General features: G+C 41.0%; 1 protein-coding gene, 1 long non-coding RNA gene and 1 other non-coding gene across 4 annotated transcripts; 1 reads left to right on the top strand and 2 right to left on the bottom strand.

Annotated features, from left to right (window-relative positions):
- The first annotated feature begins 914 nt into the window (after positions 1 to 914).
- On the top strand, positions 915 to 1,952 carry LOC101837531 (olfactory receptor 13D1). Its single transcript, XM_005076482.3, has one exon. The coding sequence runs from the start codon at positions 915 to 917 to the stop codon at positions 1,857 to 1,859; it is 945 nt and encodes a 314-aa protein (XP_005076539.1). The 3' UTR covers positions 1,860 to 1,952.
- A 2,646-nt stretch (positions 1,953 to 4,598) lies between these two features.
- LOC121136875 lies at positions 4,599 to 23,120 on the bottom strand. Of its 2 annotated transcripts, none has more exons than XR_005874050.1 (3): positions 22,641 to 23,120; positions 22,270 to 22,386; positions 4,599 to 6,225 (listed from the first exon to the last, which is right to left on the bottom strand). It is a non-coding gene; the product is annotated as an uncharacterized LOC121136875 (long non-coding RNA). The 2 variants fall into 2 exon arrangements; XR_005874051.1 differs by lacking the exon at positions 4,599 to 6,225 and adding an exon at positions 12,795 to 12,975.
- On the bottom strand, positions 14,157 to 14,276 carry LOC121139060. The gene has a single exon (XR_005875914.1). It is a non-coding gene; the product is annotated as a U6atac minor spliceosomal RNA (small nuclear RNA).
- Positions 23,121 to 23,123: the final 3 nt, after the last annotated feature.

Raw genomic sequence — 23,123 nt, 5'->3', positions numbered from 1 at the left:
GGCCTTGAACTCACAGGAATCTACCACCTCTGACTGCCAAGTACTGAGATGAAATGTGTGCACCACCACACACCGGCCCTCTAAAATATTTTAATTAAATCAACTTTTTCTTTTTCAGTTAATTGGACTTAAAAAATAATTTACTAAATATGGACATATACTTAAAATTGTCATGTATTATTATGTATTTTATTGTACTATATTCATTTATAATGACATATTGCAACTACCCACTATGTCATTAAGTAGGTTCTATCTAATTCAATTCATAAAACAAACTACCAAAACATTATTGTTTCACTTATTTCTCTAGGTGACACTAGCCTAGCTAGCTGCAACTCTAAAAAGTTAAGTAATTTAAATAGGTAATAGTCTAAATTGGTGGCAAGGTAAAAATCTAAATAATATTTTTTAGACCCAGTTTTAATAGGATACAGCTTAGCCAGTCAGGGTAGTGCACACCTTTAATCCCAGGACTCAGGAGGCAGAGGCAGGTGGATCTCTTAGTTTGAGGCCAGCCTGGTCTACAGAGCAAGTTCAAGGACAGCCAGGACTACACAGAGAAACCCTATTTCAAAAGAAAAGAGACAGCTTCATTTCAAAATATTCATTAATAAAAATACTAATGTGGCCACACTTGAAAGAAGTTGACCTGAGACTGCATTCAAATAGAGAACTGACCCTTCACAATGCAATTCCAGTTCTCTGATGCCATTTGATGCTAAACAATATTGCCCATCTATGTCTCTTCCATTTTTAGTGGGAAAATACAATAACTGCACTTGCTGATTGTAGGAACTTTTCTAAGACCCAAAGAAGATAATGTATGTGAGAGTTACCTTACGAATCTCTATCCAAACCCTAAGTTTCCTTGAGTCACGTCCTTGAATGGATTCTGCAGGTGAGGCAAGTGTATGAAGATGGGGAATGACTCTGCAGTGACAGAATTCTTCCTGGTGGGACTTTCCCAGTATCCAGAACTCCAGCTTTTCCTGTTTGTGCTCTGTCTCATCATGTACTTGATAATCCTTCTGGGAAACAGCCTCCTCATCATCATCAGTGTCCTGGACTCTCGGCTCCATACCCCCATGTACTTCTTTCTTGGGAACCTCTCTTTTTTGGATATCTGCTACACATCCTCGTCCATTCCTCAAATGCTAATCATGTTTATGTCAGAGAGAAAATCTATCTCGTTCCTGGGTTGTGCTCTGCAAATGGTTATCTCCCTGGGCTTGGGCTCCACAGAGTGTGTCCTCCTGGCTGTGATGGCCTATGATAGGTATGCAGCCATTTGCAATCCACTGAGGTATCCCGTAATCATGAACAAGGTGTTATACGTGCACATGGCTGTGTGGTCCTGGGTCGTAGGCTGTCTGAACTCTCTGGTGCAAACGGTCTTGACAATGGTGTTACCTTTCTGTGGTAATAATGTCATTGATCACCTTACCTGTGAGATTCTGGCTCTTCTCAAACTGGTGTGCTCCGACATCACCACGAATGTACTCATCATGACCGTGGCCAGTATTGTTTTGCTAATGATTCCCCTGCTGTCAATTTTTGTGTCTTATGTTTTTATCCTTTCTTCCATCCTGAGAATTAATTCCGCCGAAGGAAGAAAGAAAGCATTTTCTACCTGCTCAGCCCACTTAACTGTGGTCATCTTATTCTACGGTTCAGCCCTTTTTATGTATATGAAACCCAAGTCAAAGCACACCACGGCATCTGACGAAATCATCGGGCTGTCTTACGGAGTGGTGACTCCAATGTTAAACCCCATCATCTACAGCTTGAGAAATAAGGAGGTCAAAGAAGCTGTGAGGAAAATTTTGAGTAAATATTTGGGTCTACGGAAAATATGAAAGGCCTTGGGGCACATGATACTCAGCCTGGGGTCAAATGAGATGCTGTGTTTTCAAAGTCAGCTTGAAAGGCCAAGGATGAAAGACCCACTCTTTTCAACATGTAAACCTGTGCAGACTCTTCAGCCAATGCGGCTCCTCTTGTCAGTCCCCGTGGGTTTCCATTAAGTCAAACTTTCATTCCTTCCATCCCCACTTTACTCTGTGTTTGTTTCTTACTTTTGTCCTCCTCTTCTCTCTGCCGTCTCTTTCCTGTGCATCCCCCTCATCTATCATCTATGTCTTTTTTTCCCTCCCTTTGCATTCATTTTTAATTCAACACCCATTATCTTACGGTGTGTAAGTCACCGTAATGGTTAAAGAAACTATCCTTTCCTTGTACAGCTCCCTAGCCTTCCCACGTGGCAGTGGGAAAGGCTTACTTCTACCCTCTGTAAACAGCAGGAAGCACTGAGCATAAGGCCTCACCAATTAAGTGGCCCTGCGCACCCCAGTGACTGATCCCACACAGTAAGTCAGCCATGTCAGGCAACTCACCCTCAGTCCCAGAGGCTGCTCCAGTTTGAGAAAAGCAGCGTTCTTCCTGCTATAAGGCTGGTGCGGACGTCGAGGCCAGTTCTCTGCCAGAGCCCAGAAAAGGAGGACATGGAAGATAAGGGGGGAGTCTGAGGAAAAGGGAGGGCGCCCGGTGCTGTTACTTCAAATCCTCCATCCAGCTGTGGCTGAAGCAAAATCCGCCGTTATCCTTTTGGTTATGAGCCAGCAAACCACCTTTCTCCAGTGCTCTCCCAATTTTTAACTGGAGTCTTGCTGTTTACAATGGTACGTTTCTAACTCAACATTCCCTTGCCAACTCCTTGTTCCTATCTTTCCCCCGTTCTTATTTTTGAGGGAAAAGTGAAAAGATTTAAATTAGTCCCAAGATTCCAGCATCCATGTTTTTTTAAAAAAGAAATGTTTATTTATTCATTCTGTGTGCATGTACATGTGTGTACATGCATGCCACAGTACAAGAGTAGAGGTCAGAGGACAACTTGCAGGAGTCAGTCCTCTCTCTCCACCATGTGGGTTCTAGGGATCAAATTCAGGTCACCTGGCTTGGCCGCAAGTTTATCTGCTGACCCAGCTCACCATACCTCCTTTCTTTCAATAACTGCAGTTCACCACGTACAAGCATGTAAGTAGTCCACTCACCTCCCCAAAACCTGCTGGGGGATATTTAAATTTTCCTGGAGTCTAGCTATCACTTTGGCTGTTCCTCACCAGCAAGCATTTTAAAATATTGAAATCCAGTCTACAAACACCTTGACTGGTATGTTGTGTTTGAAAAGTCAGTCTACAAACGCCTTGGGTAGTGTGCTGTGTTAGAAGGGTGTGTCATTCTGTACGCTTAGGATTTGTGCTCATTCAATACAAAGCCAAATGAAGAAAGAACACAGCACGGTGTGCCTCTTGTTATGCGTATTGGACTTATCACCACAGCCCTGATAAAACCAGCATCAATGGGTACTTCCTACCAAAGGAAGAACCGTGATTGGAGTCAAACACTCTTAACAGCCCTACTTGAATTTCTTTAAAACTGCTATGTCACAGCAATACTTATAAAAACCCTAATGCATCTTGTTCACAGCTGCTTCGAAACATCTTTTCCAGCATTTCTTATTGCACAATCATCCTACCGTTTTCAACCTCTCTTGTGCTCCTTCTTTAATCATGGTAATCTTTTTTTCATGCAAAATAAGCTACCCTACTAAAGCAAGGAATTTAGAGAAAGATGGATTTTAAAGAAGTTGAGAAATCTGGGCCTGTCATGGAACTCTCAAGTTAAACATTTTTTCCCCTAAGGTAGCTCAGTAAATGAGATTTCTCACTGCATGAACACAAGGACCAGAGTTCAGATGTTAGCACCCATTTAAAAGGCCAGACATGGTCTCACGGCAGCCTGTAACCCCGGCACTATAGAGACAAGAGGGTTTCTGGGGCTTGCTAGCTTCTGTCCTGTTCCAGGTCCCATGAGATGCCCTGTCTCTGGTGAACAAGTTAATGTCCTGTGTATTCTTATAAGGATCCAAATAGCACAGGCATGCATTTGTCAAAACCGAATGTGGCATTAAAGTTCATGAAGTTATAGCATGTAAATTTCCTTTTTATCGAAAATTCATACAATATATTCTGAATACCATTTCCCTTCCCCTTATCCTCCCAGATCCCCTCCACATCCCCAGCTAAACAACTCCACACTTTCTCTTTCTTTAGAACAAAAGACCAAAAAAAAACAGAATTATTTAAAACAAAAAAGCCTAAGAGACACACATTCACCCAGACACACACACACACACACACACACACACACACACACACCATAAAAACACAAAATCAAAACCCACAATATGCAAGCATAAAACCAGGATTTTAAAATATCCAGATAAATAAATATTAAACACACACACACGTATATATATATATATATATGTATATATATATATACAAAAAACATTGAGTTTGTTTTGTGCTGACCATCTACCGCTGGGCATGGGGACCTGCCCTTAAGTGTGGTTTATATGTTCAGTGAAACTCCATTGAAGAAAATTAATTTTTCCTTTGCAAGCAGTTGTCATTTGGAGTTTCCTTCTTTGTTAAGGCTGGGAGACCATGTCCACTTCCTGTAAATTTCTATTTGAAATGAAAACTACAGATATTTAAATGTGATGAGCAACATGATGACGTACTTATGAAAAAAAGTATAATGACATTTACAGCTTCCTTTAAAATACATCCAAAACACAATCCATGCTTAAAGGAGGAACAGAGAAAGTCTCATCCCTCTGGATAAATCTAGGAAAACACGAAAGCCAGAAGCTGGGTGGCAGGTACATGAGGCTCAGCGTTAGCTTTTCTCTGTTCTCCTGTATGTGTGAAAGTTTTAGAATGCGCATGGTTTTACTGGAGAAATATATTAAATTGTGAGGTCTATGGTCCTTGGAAGAATTTATCTGTGACTGAGTGAAAGGTAGAAATTGAATCCTAAGTGGAATAATTATAAATCCCATTTTTTCTTTTATTGAAAATAGGTTTTTTTCATACAATATATTTTGATTACTGTTTCCCTCCCCCTACTTTTCCTCACCTCCTCCTGCATACAGATACACACCCTTTCTGTCTCTCCTTAGAAAACAAAAAGGCATCTAAAGAGTAAAAGTAGAATAAAATAAAAAATTAGAATAGGGCAAAACAACCAAGCAAGAAAAAGAGCCAAAGAAAAAGCACAAGAAATGCATATTAGCAGCTGAGACACACACATCCACACCCATGAGAACCCCACAAAAATACGAAACCAGAAGCCAGAACATATATACACAGGACCTGTAAGGTTAAAAAGAAAGTTCCGTGACCAACATTGTGAGACAGAGAACTCCCAAAAATGCTGCTGAGTTCTTTTTGTGTTGGCCATCTACTGCTGGGCAAGCAGCCTACCCTTAAGACTAGTCTTTGCCCGGTGAGACTCCCTTGGAGAAAACAAATTTTTCATTTCCAAGTGGTTGCCATTTGGCTACTGCTTCTGGGTCAGGATGGGGCGTGTGTCCACTTTCCTCTGGATTAGGATGGGGCGTGGTCCACTGTCTTCTGGGTCAGGATGGGGTGTGTGTCCACTTTCTTCTGGATTAGGATGGAGTGTGTGTCCACTTTCCTTCTGGATCAGGATGGGGTGTGTGTCTACTTTCTTCTGGATTAGGATGGAGTGTGTGTCCACTTTCCTTCTGGATCAGGATGGGGTGTGTGTCTACTTTCTTCTGGATTAGGATGGAGTGTGTGTCCACTTTCTTCTGGGTCAGGATGGAGTGTGTGTGTCCACTTTCCTTCTGGGTCAGGATGGGGCATGGTCCACTTTCCTTCTGGGTCAGGATGGGGAGTGTGTCCCCTTTCTTCTGGATCAGGATGGGGTGTGTGTCCACTTTCTTCTGGATCAGGATGGGGTGTGTGTGTCCACTTTCTTCTGGGTCAGGATGGGGCGTGTGCCCACTTTCTTCTGGGTCAGGATGGGGCGTGTGCCCACTTTCTTCTGGGTCAGGATGGGGCGTGTGTCCACTTGTTTTCAGCTCTAGGAACCATCTGACACAGACCCACGCAGGACATGTGCATGCTGCCACAGTCTCTGTGACTTCGTATGTGCTGTATTTAGAAGGCTTTCATTCCTTGGTGTCCTCAGTCCCCTCTGGCTCTCACATTCTTTCTGTCTCTTCTTCCAGAGTTTCGTGAGCACTGAGGGGGTGGATTTGATGAAGAAATCCCTTTTAGGGCTGAATGTTCCAAAGTTGCTCACTCTCTGAATATTGTCTGGCAATGGTCTCTGTTTGTTCCCATCTCCCTAGGAAAGGGAAATGAATTAGTTACAGATAGAAAGGGGGAGGAAATGGAATGGGAGGATCAAATAGGAGGGGGTAAGAAGGGCACAGGGAGGGAGTATGGGGAGGGGCAGCTAAAACTAAGGGCCATTCAAGGAATTGTATGGAAACCCAATACAATTTAGGAAGCCTCCTAAAATATACACAAATACAAAACTGTTCTAAATGAAATCACCAAATAACAAGGGAGACAGAGCCCCAACTAGACATTTCTTGTCACTAAAGGAAGCTTCTAGTACTGGGAATGTGTTACATCTAATCAAATTCTTAGCCAAAGGAATCCCATGGGAAGCCCTAAACAACCTAAGGTATTGCCAAGGTTATTGGTGGCTCTCCACAAACTGATGGTAAGATCACATTGCTGAAGACAACACCTACACCTACAAAATTCATTGAACACAGAAAAGTCAAGCTGGTGCCTATCTACAGCCTTCACTCTACCCGTCTAGTTAGTGGTCATGGTACCAGAAGGTACTTTGCACACTATCAAAGGATTAATGTAAACACCAATCCAGTTACAAAACCTTCAATCTCCAATGGTGATCTGCTGTAATTCAGCTAAGGATCAGTCTGTAAGATGGAAACAGGTGTGACTATGGGTACGCCTCTCCCTACACCTAAGGACATTCTTCTGTACGCACAGATCTGTGTCTTGCATAGAGAAACTTCATCCCACAGCAGATTACAAATCTTCTTAAACTTAACTTAGAAAAAAGTTTAAATTTTTCAACAGTCAAAACTTTTTAATTAGGCTATTTACAACTCCTGTAAGAGAAATCTTAAAATAAATTTAATAGTTCCTGTGAAAACTTTATTGCAAACTCTCTCAGCTTAAAAAAAAGTTCTATTATTTTAAAAGCAAATCTTAATAGGTACTTACAACTCTTGCAAGTGATAAATTAAAAATACAGTTTAATGGTCCCTGTGAAACTTAATTTACTGTGCACAGTCTTGACAGTGTTTCAGCTGTTATTCCCAGGGGATGAGAACAGGGGAAGAAAAAGAAAGAGAAGAAATGCATCAGACTTATCAGAATCCAGTTGGCATGATGCACTGTTTTCAGCATTCTTTCTCATGGTTTTGGCTACTTCTAATTGAACTACTATTTTTTTTCAGGCATGCCAGGCTGTGTGAGCTTTAGCAAACAAAGGAAAGATTGTTTTCCTTACAGATTTTACTCAACAGCTAATATAATTAAAGCCCACATAGCTACATGACAATCACCTATTTATTGTATAACACTGCTATTCTTAAAACAATGAAGATTCATAGTCATGCATATTTTCCCAGAGTCTTTCTGATATGGAAACTTAATAAACAGTAAGTTAAGGTTTAAATCAAGCAATCTATAAATTATCAGAGTTGGTTCCTCTCACACCAGATGAAGGACAAAATAAATGTCAGTTATTATTGTTTGTAGACAACATAGCTGCATAGCAGCTGTGTTATAATAATGGTTCAGATGTTTACAAGTGTTAATCTGGAAGCTTCATTACCATTGTATTTATAAAGTTACAAATTTTCACTTAATGTAATTAGCCACACACCTGCTCAGTTTAAATTTTATGTTTCTAAACCAAAGTTTTAAACTTCAAGGCATTTTGAGAGAGAGAAAAAAAGTGCATGTCAAAGTCAGTAACAAATAAATTGCTATCAATCAGACAAGTAGGTGGAAATGAGTTTATATCAAAATGAATTTTTGCCCAGATAGTAAACAGTGTTGGTAAGACTGAAGAGTCACAGGAAAGGACCCTCTCTGGGGGTTGCAGTTATTTAGTTCTTCGTCCATTAATTATTTGCGTACTTTTGTTGGAATTATCTTATAAAATATTATACTTGTCCCTACATATCATCAGATTCCTTTTCTTCCTATTTTCCTAGCTCTTTGAGATCCCTGTGTAGGTTTGAGGTGTTTAATTCTCAGTGTATTCATTAAACCATAAAACTCAAAAATTTTGATAGCAAATATGTTATCCTTAAGTGTATAAATATTTTGATTTTTTCATCATGATATTTGCAACATGAGAATTATTTAGAAGTATTTTCTAAGATTCCATGTTTAAACTTCATTTTGGAGTTTTTCTTTTTAGTATGGATTTATAGGTTGCGGCTTCATGGCTACAAAAAAGTGGTCTGGATTATGTTGGTTCATTGACATTAAAAGACTTGTTTCCTAAAGAGGCAGAAAGACTGTAAGAGCCAGAGGGGATGGAGGACACCAGGAGAACAAGGCCCTCTGAGTCAGCTGAGCAAGGTGCGTGTGAGGTCACAGAGACTGAGGCAGCAAGCACAGGGTCTGCACCAGGTCCTCTGCCTATGTATTATAGCTGTTAGCTTAGTAATTTCGTGGGGCTCCTGACTGTGAGAACGAGACAGTCTCTGACTCTTGCCCCTGCTCTTGGGACCCCTTTCCTCCTGTTGGGCTGTTAAGTGCAACTTTGATATGATAGTTTTTGCTTCATCTTATTATGTATTATTTCGTCATTTATTTTGGTTTTATCTCTTAGAAGCCTGTTGTCTTCTAATGATAGAAAAAGAGTGTATCCAAAGAGGAGGAGAGGTGGGGTGGAAATGGTAGGAGCAGAGGGAGGGCAAACTTTAATAAGGATATGTTTATGAGAAAAGAATATATTTTCAATTTTAAAAAGAATGGTATGCCTAATGAAGTAACTTGTGAATAAATAAATAAATGGGCTTGCTTTCTTTCCTAAAGAAATAGAAACAAGTATTATAAATACCTTAGACTACAGAAAGGGAAAGTATCCTGGGATACATGGCAGTTCATATGCTAAGTGAAACAGTATGTAACCTAACAGGGCACCACAATCAAGCCAAGGGAAAATGTAAACAAACACTCCAAACATGGAAAAAGGAAAAGTGTACCTTAAATAAGGTAAGGAGGGCACAGTAAAAAGTAAAAGACTAAAAATTTAACTTAAAAACATTTATATGGAAAAATATGCTGCTACATTAGGTCAAAGCATGACACAAATAGTATTTATCACTTATACATATGGCCCCAAATGGATTGGAATCCACATTTCCTTTTATTTATTTCTATGATAGAGATTGGACTCCCTTCACTGAATGGATACCATGAACAGACGAGCACAGTGTTGATGCAGTGATTCCACTTACTGTAAAGCCAAGCCCCTCTCCAAAGTGCCATTTATAGAACAAGTGTATGGAAATACTGCAGAGTGAGAGGGGAGAAAATGAGCTTCAAGGCAGGCATGCACAACAGGTTACAAGAAAATGATGGAAACGAACCAGCCGCTCCAAAATTATTTTCTTTGTTCCCTCTGGCAAGTCATTTTCTTTGAGATTCGTGCTGGCTGTTTTTGTTTTAATTAGTAACGTGTAAACATCATCATTACAAAGGAAACCAGATATGAGTAAGATAGGAGTAACACCACCAACAAAAACCCAGTATATATGGCACTGTGTACCAAATGGACGAGACAGAATGTGATGGTCCCCATGGTGTGAAAGAGTATTAGTAACACTCCCTTAGAGTAAAAGAGGAAACATTTAGGAGCACGAATTGGGTACCGTTAACACATTTCAGGATATAAGGTAGAAATTGTGAAGTCCCTTTTAAATGAGAAGGGAAGCCACACAGATATGAGGAGTGACCTGTCAAGTAAGGATTGTCATAGAAAAAGCTCTAGTAGCACGGATTGACAGATATGCCTCTTCTGAAAAGCAGACTCAGGGACAATTGATTCCAACAGAAAGAGGTATGAAATAAGAATGGTATTGACATGCTATGGGATATTTGTAAGCCATGTGGAGATGTATTTGCCTAATAAAAAGTTGAATGCTCAATAGCTAGGCAAGAGGTATAGGCGGGGTTTCCAGGGAAAGAAAGGAAGAGGGGGGGGGAGAATCTAAGCACATGGGAGAAGCCGGGAGACACGGAGAGAAAACAGGAGGCATGAGACAGAAGAGAGGTAACAGCAAGTAATAGAACATAGATTAATATAAATAGGTTAATTTAAGTTGCAAGAGCTAGATAGAAACAAGCCCAGGCTGTAGGCCAAGCTTTCATAATTAATAATAATTCTGTGTCATTATTTGTGAGCTGGTGGCACAAAAAGAAAAATCTATTACCTATGGCATCCAATGTGGAGGCTCAAATATCCAAGCATAGGTCCTGAAAAAGCTAAGAAAAGTTCTGGACAAGGAGCCAAACACGCATGACTTCCTAGTCCTGCCGTCTCTCATGTGGGCTGGTGCTCAGAACACAGAGGCAGTTACAGACCACTGCCGGAGGGCTGTAGCCAGAAGTCAGTGCCAACAAGCTGAGCCGTGTGGTGGCTGACACGGCAGTTTAAGGTTTGGCTCACATGTCAGAGGACATTGCAAGTGCATGTCTGCAGGCACTTAATAAAGGCAGGTCCAGACCAAGAGAACCTCTGAACAGATATAGTGTTTAAAAATGTGCTTAGAGCCGGGTGGTGGTGGCGCATGCCTTTAATCCCAGCACTCGGGAGGCAGAGGCAGGTGGATCTCTGTGAGTTCGAGGCCAGTCTGGTCTACCAAGCGAGTTCCAGGACAGCCTCCAAAACAATGCAGAGAAACCCTGTCTCGAAAAAAAATGTGCTTAGATGCTAAGAAAGAAAAGAAAATGGGTATAGATGGCCATAGAAAAATAATTTAAAAATAATGAAGTCTTTGAAGAAATAATGAAGTAATGTACACTGAATAAACCACATAAATATGGGAAATACACAGAGTATCTGGATCCTGTGTGGTACTTTGCTGACGTTGAATTTTTTAAACCCTATTAACAAAAAAGACAATAGCTTCTGAAAAACATAGGATTTTGGAAACTGCTAAATTAAGCCAACCTATATACTCTAAGAATGTCTTAACTTCAAAATGGAAGTCAGAAAATATATTGCATTGGGGGAAGAGGTTATGCCTGTTTCCATGGGGAAACAAAAAGTTATGGTTCTCTTCAAAATTAAAAAAGATCAGATTTGATTAGGGGAGACCTCCTGAAAATCTTGACTACACACATAAAAAGAAAAAAGAATGCAGGAAAGACTAAGATAAGGTCACATATATGCTGATCCTTCTACTATGGGAACATCTCTGAGACTGGACGAAACATGATAAATATTGTTGGCTACAGGGTCCTCGTGACTTATTATTGCATGCCATCCTTTCGTATGGCATGAATATATGTTTGTTTATACAGCCCAAACAGACTTATAAAGTTGACAGATGCCTTTTTCCTGCTCAAACATAAATCAAAAAAAATCATCTTTAAACTCACTTGTTCACACTGCACATTCCATATTTGTGTTAATATAGACATGTATGTTACCTTTAAAAATTAATGTGTTTTCGGAAAATAAGGACAAGACACTAATAAAGACAAGTAGTTCAAGTGATCCAGCCTCTCAAAATTCCTCTATTACAGTGTCCCCCAATTCTGCATCCAGAACAACTTCAAAGCTGCTAGCTAAAATGGTCCAGCCTCACAGACTATCCAGACAAGACATCGGATAAGTTCTACACTTTCCCATCACACAGAGACTAAACAAAAATAATACAGCTAATTTTCCAAGGACTTGACCATTATCTCAGTTTTCTCAGTGTCCCCTAAAGATGTCATCACTCCCATCACTCCCAGAAAGCAGTCTAGAGTACATGATGCCCAGATTCCTGAGAGGTGGGATGGATGGTTTTTGGTCTTTTAGTAGATTATGGATGTTTATCATAATTTGGGGGGCTTGGTTGCATATTGTTACTGGTCATGGTAAGGGACAATCAAGGAACATTAGATTCAAGGATTTCTTTCTGGTGATAGGATAACAGGATAGATTACTAAATTGACTTCAAACTAAAAAGCAACTATTAATCTCTAATATTTTACATTGGTATCGAATTGCATATATTGATACAAATTTAAGGTTATTTTTGTTAGAAAATACTCTATATATGCTTTTACTCTTTTTGAAGATATTTTTGTATATTGATACAAATTTAAGGTTATTTTTGTTATATTGTACATCTGTTTCTATTCTTGTTTAAAGTATTGTACCTATATCGCATATTTAACAATGATATGTAAATTTCTAGTCCTTGAAAGTTTTTATTACAAAATATTTAGGATAATTAAGAAATACAGGTTAGTGATTATCCATCTAACAATCAAATTTGCTCCCATGTTAGGTATGTTTCCAAGGTCAAACGGAGATGTATTTTAGATAGACAGATAATTCTCCAAACACTTCAGAGACCTACAGAATATGGCATTTAAGATGTTTTAATAACCTAAGGCTTTTCATGACAGTAAAACACATCTGCTCTTGATAGCACCAATTTACTTCAAAAAGATATGGTGGGCATTGAAGAACCTCCACATGGTGTTTGCTTTCATTCTGGCAAAACTAGCCATTTGGGCAAGAAACTGCCCTTGCCTCAGCTGCTGACAGTAACTGGATAAGCAGGACACAAAAGAGAGAGAGACTACTGAACTTTGCCAAGACAAGATAGGACAATCATTCAAAATTCCTGCTTTATTGAAGAGTCTGCCAGATATTCTAGGCCTGTAGGCTGAAGATGGATGCCCCAACATTGCAGAGAAACCTAGAGTAACAATCCATGCAGCCAGTTGTTTCTGTCATTTCTATAGTTTGAGAAGTTGCTTGTTCTGCACTTCCTGTTTACTCAGGTAACATTGCATCCTTCTTTGGTCTCTGATGGGAAATGAAGATTAGATAGTATACAGTTTTCCTTGTTACCAAATTCAAGAAAAAACTTACATAAGAGATATAAAATTTATAAGGTTGAGAAACAAAGGCTCAAGTTGTGTGTCTAATAAGATGTTACAGGTCTAAAAAGATATTTTTAGGATACTAATACAAGTTACATTATAAAATGGCTTAGGTATAACTTTGAACTCACTAAGATAGAATAGATGGTACAGTACTTTCTCCAAATTTAGCAAACACATATATACTAAATATTGTGAATGTAATTCTTACTTGATAATTGTTCTTATTGTATATGGTTTTACTATGTTAGAGCTAAAACCTTTCTTTTTCATTTAGACAAAAAGAGGGAAATGTTGTGGGATATTTGTACACAGTGTGAAGATATGTTTGCTGTGATTGGTCTAATAAAAAGTTGAACGGCCAATAGCTTGGCAGGAGGTTTAGTCAGAATTGCCAGGGAGAGAAAGAGCAGAGGAGAAATATTCTAGACACTATGCAGAGAAAGGGAGGGAGAGAAATAATCTAGACACTATACACAGAAAGGGAGGGGAAGAAATAATCTAGACACTATGCAGAGAAAGGGAGGGGGAGAAATAATCTAGACAATATGCAGAGAAAGGGAGGGGAGAAATGATCTAGACGCTATGGAGATGCCAGGAGACATGGAGAGGAAATGGGAGGTGCAGGATGGAAGAGAGGTAAGACCATGTGATAGAGTGCAAGTTAATATAAATGGGTTAACCCAAGTTATAAGAGCTAGTTAGGAACAAGCCTAAACTATAGGCAAGCTTTCATAATTGATAAGAAGTTTTATTTGACCAGGCGGTGGTGGCGTGCTTCTTTGGCCGCAGCACTAGCAGAGGCAGACAGACCTCTGTGAGTTCAAGACCAGCCTGGTCTATAGAAGCCAATTCCAGGACAGCCTCCAAAACCACAGAGAAACCCTGTCTCAAAACACCCCCAAAGGAGAAGGAGAAGGAGAAGAAGAAGAAGAAGAAGAAGAAGAAGAAGAAGAAGAAGAAGAAGAAGAAGAAGAAGAAGAAGAAGAAGAAGAAGAAGAAGAAGAAGAAGAAAGTTGTTTTGTTTGGAAGCTGGCTGGTTGGGCAGAGAAAGACTCACTCATTATATTAATGTAGTCTTCAAAATTATGGAAACTAGGAAATAAAAACAAGAGTTTAAAAACAGTCATCAGATGCCACAATACATGGGCCTGTTGTTAGGCCCAAAGGTCTTATGCATCTTTGTCAAGAGCAGTTCTATCTTTCTCTCCCTGCACACATCACAGGATTTATATTTTTAAAACAATGAATTGCCTTTATACATAAAGAAAATAATTTGGAAAATGAAGCCCACTTCCCTCCAGATCCAGGCCCTTGGAAGAATTTGACAAGGATTTTTTTCTTACTTCCAGTCTTTCAATGTTGACGGGGAAGCTGATTAGACAAACACACAAGCATAAATGATAAGATTCAATCCAGCATCCCAAGAGTGATGAATAGTAAAAGGACAAGTGCTGCTTTCAAAAGAAGACTATAGCCTTGAAGATGATACGTCATCCAGAGACTGGCATCCTTACATCGCAAAATCAAGAGCTGTTTGGGGCTCCAGCACACAGTGGGATTTGTAGGTGTGCTTTGTTTTCTATTTATTATCTACTAACAATTTGCATAGGTTGTCTTTATAGGCAACTTTTATGCACCCAATATAAATTAGATATTCCCTACAACTGTGTGAGTATAAGGTCATGACAGTGCTTTGCACAAACCCCTGATTTTCATGCAGTAGTAGTTTAAATAATAAGTTACTCATTCTTTTGAGATCTTACATGTTTTGACTGAATTTTCAATTGTACTTTTGAAACATACCATATTAGTGTGCGAAGAGAAATAAAAGAGCCCAAGAGAAGGCACAGAAAACAGAGGCCCACTCATTTGCACACTCAGGAATTCCATAAACACACTAAACTGCAAAAAATAATATATACACAAAGGACTTATGGGGTAAAAAGAGAGAGGATAGATAGATAGATAGATAGATAGATAGATAGATAGATAGATAGATAGATGATAGATAGATAGATGATAGATAGATAGATAGATAGATAGATAGATAGATAGATAGATAGATAGATAGATAGATAGAATTTTAAAAAGGAAGAGTCCTGACACCACATTATGAGACAAGGAACTTCCAAAGATGCCATTGAGTTCACTTCGTGTTGGCCATCTACTTCTGGGCATACAGCCTATCCTTAACAGTGGTTTGTTCCCCAGTGAGACTCCGGTGGAGCAAACTAAACTTTCTTTTGTAAGTGGTTGTCAACTGCAGACTGATTCTGGGTTAAGGATGGGGGAAGCTGTCTGCTCCTCTGAGCTCGGCGCTCTAACTGGTGCAGGCCCGCACAGGTCCAGTGCGTGCTGCCTCAGCCTTGCAATTTCACAGGTGCACCAACCCTGTTGATTTAGAGGACCTCGTTTTTGTTGGTTTCCTCCATCCTCGCTGGCTCTTATACTATCTCTCTCTCTCTCTCTCTCTCTCTCTCTCTCTCTCTCTCTCTCTCTCTCTCTCTCTCTCTCTCTCTCTCTCTCTCTCTCCTATTCCATGGGGTTCCCTGATTCCTGAGAGGAGAAATTTGATGGAGACTTTCCTTCTAGGCAGAGAGTGTCAAGGTCTCACCATTTGCATAATGCATGGCTTTGTGTGTCTGTGTTTGTTCCCATTTCCTCCTTTAGGTTTGGGAACTTTTCTTCTGTGATTTTCTTGAAAATGTTTTCTGTACCTTCTCCAGGCCTCTTCTCCCTCCTCTATTCCTATTGTTTTAGATTTGGTCTTTTCATTGTGTCTCAGTTTTCCCGAGGAGTTGAGGACAGGATTGATGGGATTTTTTTATTTTTTATCTTTAGCTTTAACATGTTCTTTAACTCAGATCCCCATTTCCTGTATTGTGTCTTCAGTGCCAGAGATTCTCTTCTCCATCTCTTATATTTGTTGGTGAGGCTTGCCTCAGAGGCTCCTGTTCAGGTTCTTAAATTTTTCATTTCCAGATTTCCCTCGGTTTGGGTTCTCTCTATTGATTCTATTTCTGCTTTCCAGTTATGAACCATTTTATTCATTTCCTTCCGCTGTTTGCCTGTGCTCTCACTGATTTCTCTAAGGGCTTTTCTTTTATTCCCTCCTTAAGAACCTCTATTCTATTCATGGAGGCTGTATTAAATCTCATTGTCTAGTGCTTCTGCTCTGCTGCAACATTCTGGGCTTACTGTGGCAGGGATACTGGGCGCTAATAGAGACACATTGTCCTGGCTTTCACTGTGTTTTTATGCTTGCATCTAGGCATCTTGGTTTGGAAAGATTATAATTCTAGGTACTGACATATGATCTTGCCTCTTTGGGGTGGGTGTTTTGGTCCTTGCTTTCTGATCCCCTCTCTGGGATAGAGCCGTGGCTGTGTGTTCCCTGGTAAGAAGTCTTCCCGGGCTCCTGTTCATTGGGGGTTCCTGGTAAAATGTGTTCCTATTATTAAGAGCACAGGAAGCAGGTGCTACAGGGTCCACAGGAGGGAAGAAGGCACGATGCTCTGCTGTGATCTGCCTAGTGCTCCAGGAATGGGGGCAGGGAGTGGGAAGAGCTACCAAATGGTCTGCTACTGAGCTGGGATGAGACCAGGAGGTTGGTTATGGTGGAGAGGACGGAGAGTGAAGATATGAAGCTCGCCTACCTGCTTCCTAGGCCTAAGCAGCCTGCTGGTTACCAGGGAATGCCTCCTGGAGCTGGAGGCTAGGAGAAAGAGAGGAGCACGGGACAAAGACAGGAGGGGAACATCTGTGTGATCCCCTGGAGATGAGGGCAGGGAGAGAAGGGAGACTACAGCACCTGGTCTGCTCCAGAGCTGGCGTGAGACTTGGGGTTGGATTTGGAGGAGTAGAGGAAGGGGTAAAGATCTGCAGTTAGTCTGCTTGCTTTCCTGGACTGAGCCTGTCAAGCGTCTTTTAATATAGAGTCCAGATGCAACAGCCAACAGACAAGAACAAACGCAAACAGGAGAGAAACCTTTAAAAACTCTGCTAAGGAGATGTCCTTTCCGTCACACCATGTGTTGCTCAGGCTGAAAGCAGCTGCAGGCTTTGGGTTAAGATGAACTCTCCAGGGCGGGGAGATTTTTTGGACCGTGTGACCAATTCCATATCCAGTCTGAGCTTGTTGCTCAAATTATCTCAAATCATTTTCTTCTTCCAATACAGTAATGCTCAGACTGGGAGCCAGTTTTTTTTCCCCCATTGCAACAAGTGTCTGTTTCGGGAGCTCCAGTGTCCAAGCGAGGTGGGCGATCACTCTGGGAGCTCCTCTGTCCGTTCTGCGGGACATCCGGGCACTCTCTTTCCTTGTCACAGTTGAAAAGAGAATTTGAGGCCAGAAGTCATTTCCGTTCTGTTGGCTGCTAAGCACAGTTCTACCCCGGAACTCTACAGGCTCTCCACCTGTGACCCACGCATGCACCCCAACGGTGGCGAGACAGCTGGTAAACTCAGCAGCAGGGTGCACACCAGGATGCAGCTAACCTGGCAGATGTCGCCAAGGAAGGAATGCACCAGAGACTGAAACTCAGGCACTGAGTGAGGGTCTGGCCAAGGGAGGCCTGTGTCCTACGGCACCATCGCTCTGTCCCGAAGACCTAATGCGACAGGCTCCTGGGTTAAGGCAGGGTTCAGATTTCCCATAAACTCTTTGTACACTTTCACAAGTCACCGAAGGGCATCTGAACTTAGGCCCTAGAACGTTTGCAAACACCCTAGGCAGTGTGCTCACACACCTAACACGGGGGAAGGTAACATGGCCCTAGAACGTTTGCAAACACCCTAGGCAGTGTGCTCACACACCTAACACGGGGGAAGGTAACATGGCCCTCGTGTTTGAACGCAGCCTGCCAGTTCTTGTGCTAATATTCCAATCTTCAACACAGTGCTGACAACAAACAAAACCCAACAAATCATCAAAATGCTTTAAAACCAACTGGCAAGATTCGAGTAAAATTGGGTTTAAAAGTCAGTTCACCAGCTAGTTGGTATCTGGGATGCTGGAGCACTGAACAATGGATGTGTGCTTGCTGCTCATGAAAAATGTCAGGATGCAGATGAGTGCATAAAGCTAAAAGGTGTCTAAACTCGTAACAAGGAAAGAAAAAAAGCCATATTAAATGATAAATAAAGCATCCATAAATACTATGCAACATTTCTCCTGCCTCCCAGAGAAGTAATTTCACAGGTACCAAATCCATCTCCCTGTGTAAACCCCTAAGGACATCTAACTCCTTTAAAATATCTACAAATGGCATGACATTCAAATTTATTTTATCAATACAATCATTAAATAAGTTCTTGCTATAGTTAAATATTGAGCTGTTTGCAATTTTTCTGTTACTCTGATAAGAATAGCAGCAAGTTAGTATAGAAACACCAAGATATATTAATAAGCACAAGAAATATACAGTAGTTAGTTTCTTTAATTCCCTTAGAGCATTTTAAATTCTTTATCCCTCCCTAAAACAATGATCAACATAATAAAGTTTCTTAATAAATGTTCAGTGAGATGATTAATGCTCTTTATAATAATGTGGCATGAAACTTGTTTTTCATTTTAATTCTTGCTTTTATTGATAATATTTTTAATTCTTAATATTGTTGATAGTAGTAACAATGCAACCCATAAATGTTACAATTCACCTTTTCTCTATGAAATAATCCATCACCAAACACATAAACACAAAACAAAAGTACGCTGAAAGCTAAATCATTCTAAATACCTAAAGTTTAAACACTCAAAAATCACTCACACACACACACACACACACACACACACACACACCATGCAAAAGTTGGTTTATGCCTCCATCTGGTGGCTACAGAAATTAGCACATAGCTGCACAAAAGTGCTTCCCCAGGGAGGTAACTACAGAACACATCTGCCCAGAGATGTAGATCCAGGAAACGAGCATCTGACATGAAACTGTCCTCCTACCCGGTTAAGGTTGCCCCAGAGCAACCGTGCCTGCTTCCTTCTGCACAGTTTCACGAGCTTGACACAATCAAGCAGTAATAACATTAAATGGGCCTTTGTTTTAGCCTGCCACAATTTTTATCACCCTGTAACTGATTCCCATTTGTTATAAGAGGCGTCTACATCAGACCATAAGGAAGATAATAAAGAGAAGTCAGAAAGCCCCCATATGCTGCTATACAGAGTGTAAATTCATAAGGCATTTTGGTACTATTTAGCAGAGATGAATATGCATATAACTTATGAGCCATCAACTCCACTCCGGGTAAGAGCTCCTGAACAGTGGGTTGTGACCCCCAGGGCACATCCTAAAGAAAACACACTGATGCCAATCAAAGGGTGATTTGGATGGCTCAAAAGTGTATCTTAGTTGTAACCAGTTGCTAGCTAAAATTAAGCATTTCCTTTTGTGATAAAGGTATCTACGGTAGTTTGAATAATAATTGGCTCCCATAATCTCATAAGGAGTGGCACTATTAGGAGATGTAACTTTGTTGAAGTGGGTGTGGCCCTGTTGGAGGAAGTGTGTCACTGTAGGGGTGGGTTTTGAGGTTTCCTATGTTCAAGATACTGCCTAGTGTCTTAGTCAATGTCCTGCTGTCTTCTGGTCAAGATGCAGCCAGGACCATGTCTGCCTACATGTCACCATGCTCCCCCACCATGACGATGATGAGCTGAACTTCTGAAACTGTGAGTCACCCCAATTAAATCTTTTCTTACAAGAGTTGCCATGACTGGGCACTGATGGGCTCATGCCTTTAATCCCAATACTTGAGAGGCAAAGGCAGGCAGATCTCTATGAGTTCAAGGCCAGCCTGGTCTACAAAGTGAGTTCCAGAGCAGCCAGGGCTGTCACACAAAGAAACCCTGCCACAGAAAAAGCAAAAAACAAAGATAGTTGCCATGGTCATGGTGTCTCTTCACAGCAATAAAAACCCTAACTAAGGCAGGAGGCAATAAACACTATCGTGGTGATATATTGTCTGTAATTTATTAAAACTTGACTGAGAAAGCAAAGTCAGCCACAAGCTATAGAGATCAGGCAGAGGACGTATACACCTTTAATCCCATAGCTTGGGAGATATAGGTAGACAGATCTCTGCTAGTTCAAGGCCACACTGAACTACTCAAAACTGATCCAGTTCTAATGAGAAACAGCTCACACAAAGATGATCTCAACCCCTGAGATCACACGCCTTTCTTTAATCCCAGCCCTAGAAACGTATATAAAAGCCAGGAGCCCAGTGTCTCAGACTGCATTCTGAGATAGTCTCTGGATTCTCCCCAGCTACACTGAGGAGAGGCAGCAGTCTGAGGCTTGGTGAAGAGCTCATGGTTCAGTCCTTTCAGCCTGAGGTAGAGGGAGAGCTAGTGGCTGACTGCTTTTTCTTTTCTGAACCTCGGCTTGAAGCCTGAACCCCAATATCAATCTCTGGGTCTTTCACTTACCATGTTACACAGTATCATTCTATAGGATAGATCATAAATATTATGTTCTAATTACATTTGTTACAAATATATTAAAATCCCCCCTTATCCTCATCATTAAAATTGTCTTGCATCCACCGTGAAAATTTGCTATTCTATGCCTACTGTCTACTTTCTTTGAAACTTTGCTTTTATGTTCCCATCGTTTAAGCTCTTTCCTCATATTCATTTCTTTATCATTTGTTTCCCTTGCAACTCTGTGAGTGTTAAACATGTAGAAACATCAGAGACCAGTGTGCTCATAAGGTTTGCCAAGGGTTCTTGCTACACTAAGAATGATTAGAGATGCCTTACAGAAAGGCCCTGGTGGAGCTATTAACAGTCACCTAACGGGGGTCACCTCTGCTCTGCCAGAGAGAATCATGGGTAGGCAAGGAAAATGAGCTACTTTCATTTCTCCCTATCTGGCAGCCGTCAACGCCAGCAGCTGGTGGGAGCGATGGCAAACCATACCGCCCCTTCCCTGTGACAGTTCTTACTGAGCGCTTCAGCTTGGGTAGGCCTAGGAAGTGCTTGGCTATTGGCTCTATTGCCTAGGGACTCAGGTCAGGGATAAAGAAAAACATATCAATGAATGCAAGAAGGGAAAGAATCTTGTACTAAGATTAAGCCAACTGGCAGTTGCTGTGGAGTAAGCCTTCTGTGCACTGTAAGAATCACTCTCATTGGTTAGTAAAGAAGTTGACTGCCCTATAGCAAGGCAGGAGAAAGTTGAGGGGAGGGTCAATCAAACTGAGGCTACTGGGATGAAGAGGGGCAGAGTCAGAGAGTCGCCAACAGACACGGAGAGAGCAAGATGGGCATGCCATAGCGAGAAAAGGCACCAAGCCATGGGGCAAAGCGTAAATAAGAAATATGGGTTAATTTAAGTGCGAGAGTTAGCTAGTAACAAGCCTGAGCTATTGGCTGAGCATTTGTAATTAATACTGAGTCTCCGTGTCAGTTACTTCGGAAGCGGTTGTGGTGCAGGGAAACTTCCGCCTACCGGTGGTGGCTGAAATTAGATGCTTTCTCGTGTGTGAGAGAGGGTAAGGAGGGCTTCTAGTGTGGTTTGCCCCGGGCCACATCACTTTCATTCGCCACGGTCAGTCCGTGCCTTCTAACCCAACCATGTACTCAGTCCACTATAGCCACGTTCCATGGAGCAGACAGACGGTGGGAAGAAATGAAGGGAACAAGCTTGCTTCCCTCCTCCTTCAGTCATTTGCGTTACTGTACAGACATTCCCTAGGGGTTAAGACTGTCCTGTGACCACAACGAGCTAAGTTTCTAGTACTGATCTTGTTTCAATGCCAATAGATAAACGGATACTCTCTCTCTCTCTCTCTCTCTCTCTCTCTCTCTCTCTCTCTCTCTCCCTCCCTCCCTCCCTCCCTCCCTCCCTTCCTCCCTCCCTCCCTCTCTCTCTCTCTCCATCTTCCTCCACCACTTTTAACTCTTAGTGTTACACTGTATTGTGTCCATTCATGCTGCTTACTAATTCCCTAATGAACAGCACACACTGGACCCAGGACCCAGTGAGAAAGATAACAAAATCCGTACATACTCAAGTCCCTTCTCTCGCATTTGCATATAACATACTGCCTGTACCTTTAAATCAGTTATCTCAGGCCATGCAAATACTGGTTATACTCTATTGTGTGGTTAATGCAAGAGAAAACGTCTGTACATATCCAGAACAGATAATTTCCCCCCATTATTCTCTTATCTCTGGTTACATCCACAGATGCTCACCTCAGCTACATGGAACTGACTGTATTTTCTCTGCCGTCATGGTTTATACAAATTGTAGACTCCAATGGGGGAAAGAACCACCTTTTTTTTCCACTCCTACAGTTTCTAGGAAACTGCCTGCAGCGTAAAAGAAATGTGATAAGCATTAATTGGATAAGTAAATGAACTGTTAACTTGGGGCTGAAAAAAAAAACAATCTGACAGATTTTAATCAGGTAGATGTTGTCTTTATATAAATGATACTTGGTTTAAATTTGCTGGGTTAGGAAATAATGTCTTCAGAAAAAAATGCTAAATTCTTCTAGGATTACTAATTTTTAACCCCCCATCTAAGAAAACCCCTTCCACAAGGCACCCCAATAAAACCATACCTGATAAGCCTCTAGTTCTTTCCAGTCTCTAACGATATAAGGAATGTCACTTAAATTACTATTACGAAGAAGACTCATAAATTACAATGTAGATTAATGTGTTGATAATGCAGGCAGGTGCTATGAAGTGATCTAAATTCTCGTCTTTCTACTAAACGGACATTATCAGGAAATAGAAAACTACAAAACACCAGAGTACACCTAACAGAGACGTAACCATAGGCAAAAACAAAACTAGCTATAACATGTTAGAAGAAGTTAATCTGGGCACCAATGATCACACAAGGAGTATCTAATAGGTCAGCTGTTTTAAGTAGCATAGAGCAGTGTGCTTTTGGTCCCTCTGCGTATTAACTGTGAAGGGTCTCACTTCAGGCCTGTGACCCCACTGTTGTGGGCACCGGGAAAATTAACCCATCTTTATTCATAGCCGCCCAGGCCATGCTAGGAGTCAACAGGGATGCTGAGTTTTCTGAGATAAAG

The sequence above is a fragment of the Mesocricetus auratus genome, unplaced genomic scaffold (assembly GCF_017639785.1).
Source record: "Mesocricetus auratus isolate SY011 unplaced genomic scaffold, BCM_Maur_2.0 Super-Scaffold_6730, whole genome shotgun sequence".
In the NCBI taxonomy this organism is placed as follows: Eukaryota; Metazoa; Chordata; class Mammalia; order Rodentia; family Cricetidae; genus Mesocricetus; species Mesocricetus auratus.
The sequence above is the reverse complement of the archived record's forward strand: the minus strand, read 5'-3'. Positions and strand labels throughout refer to the sequence as shown.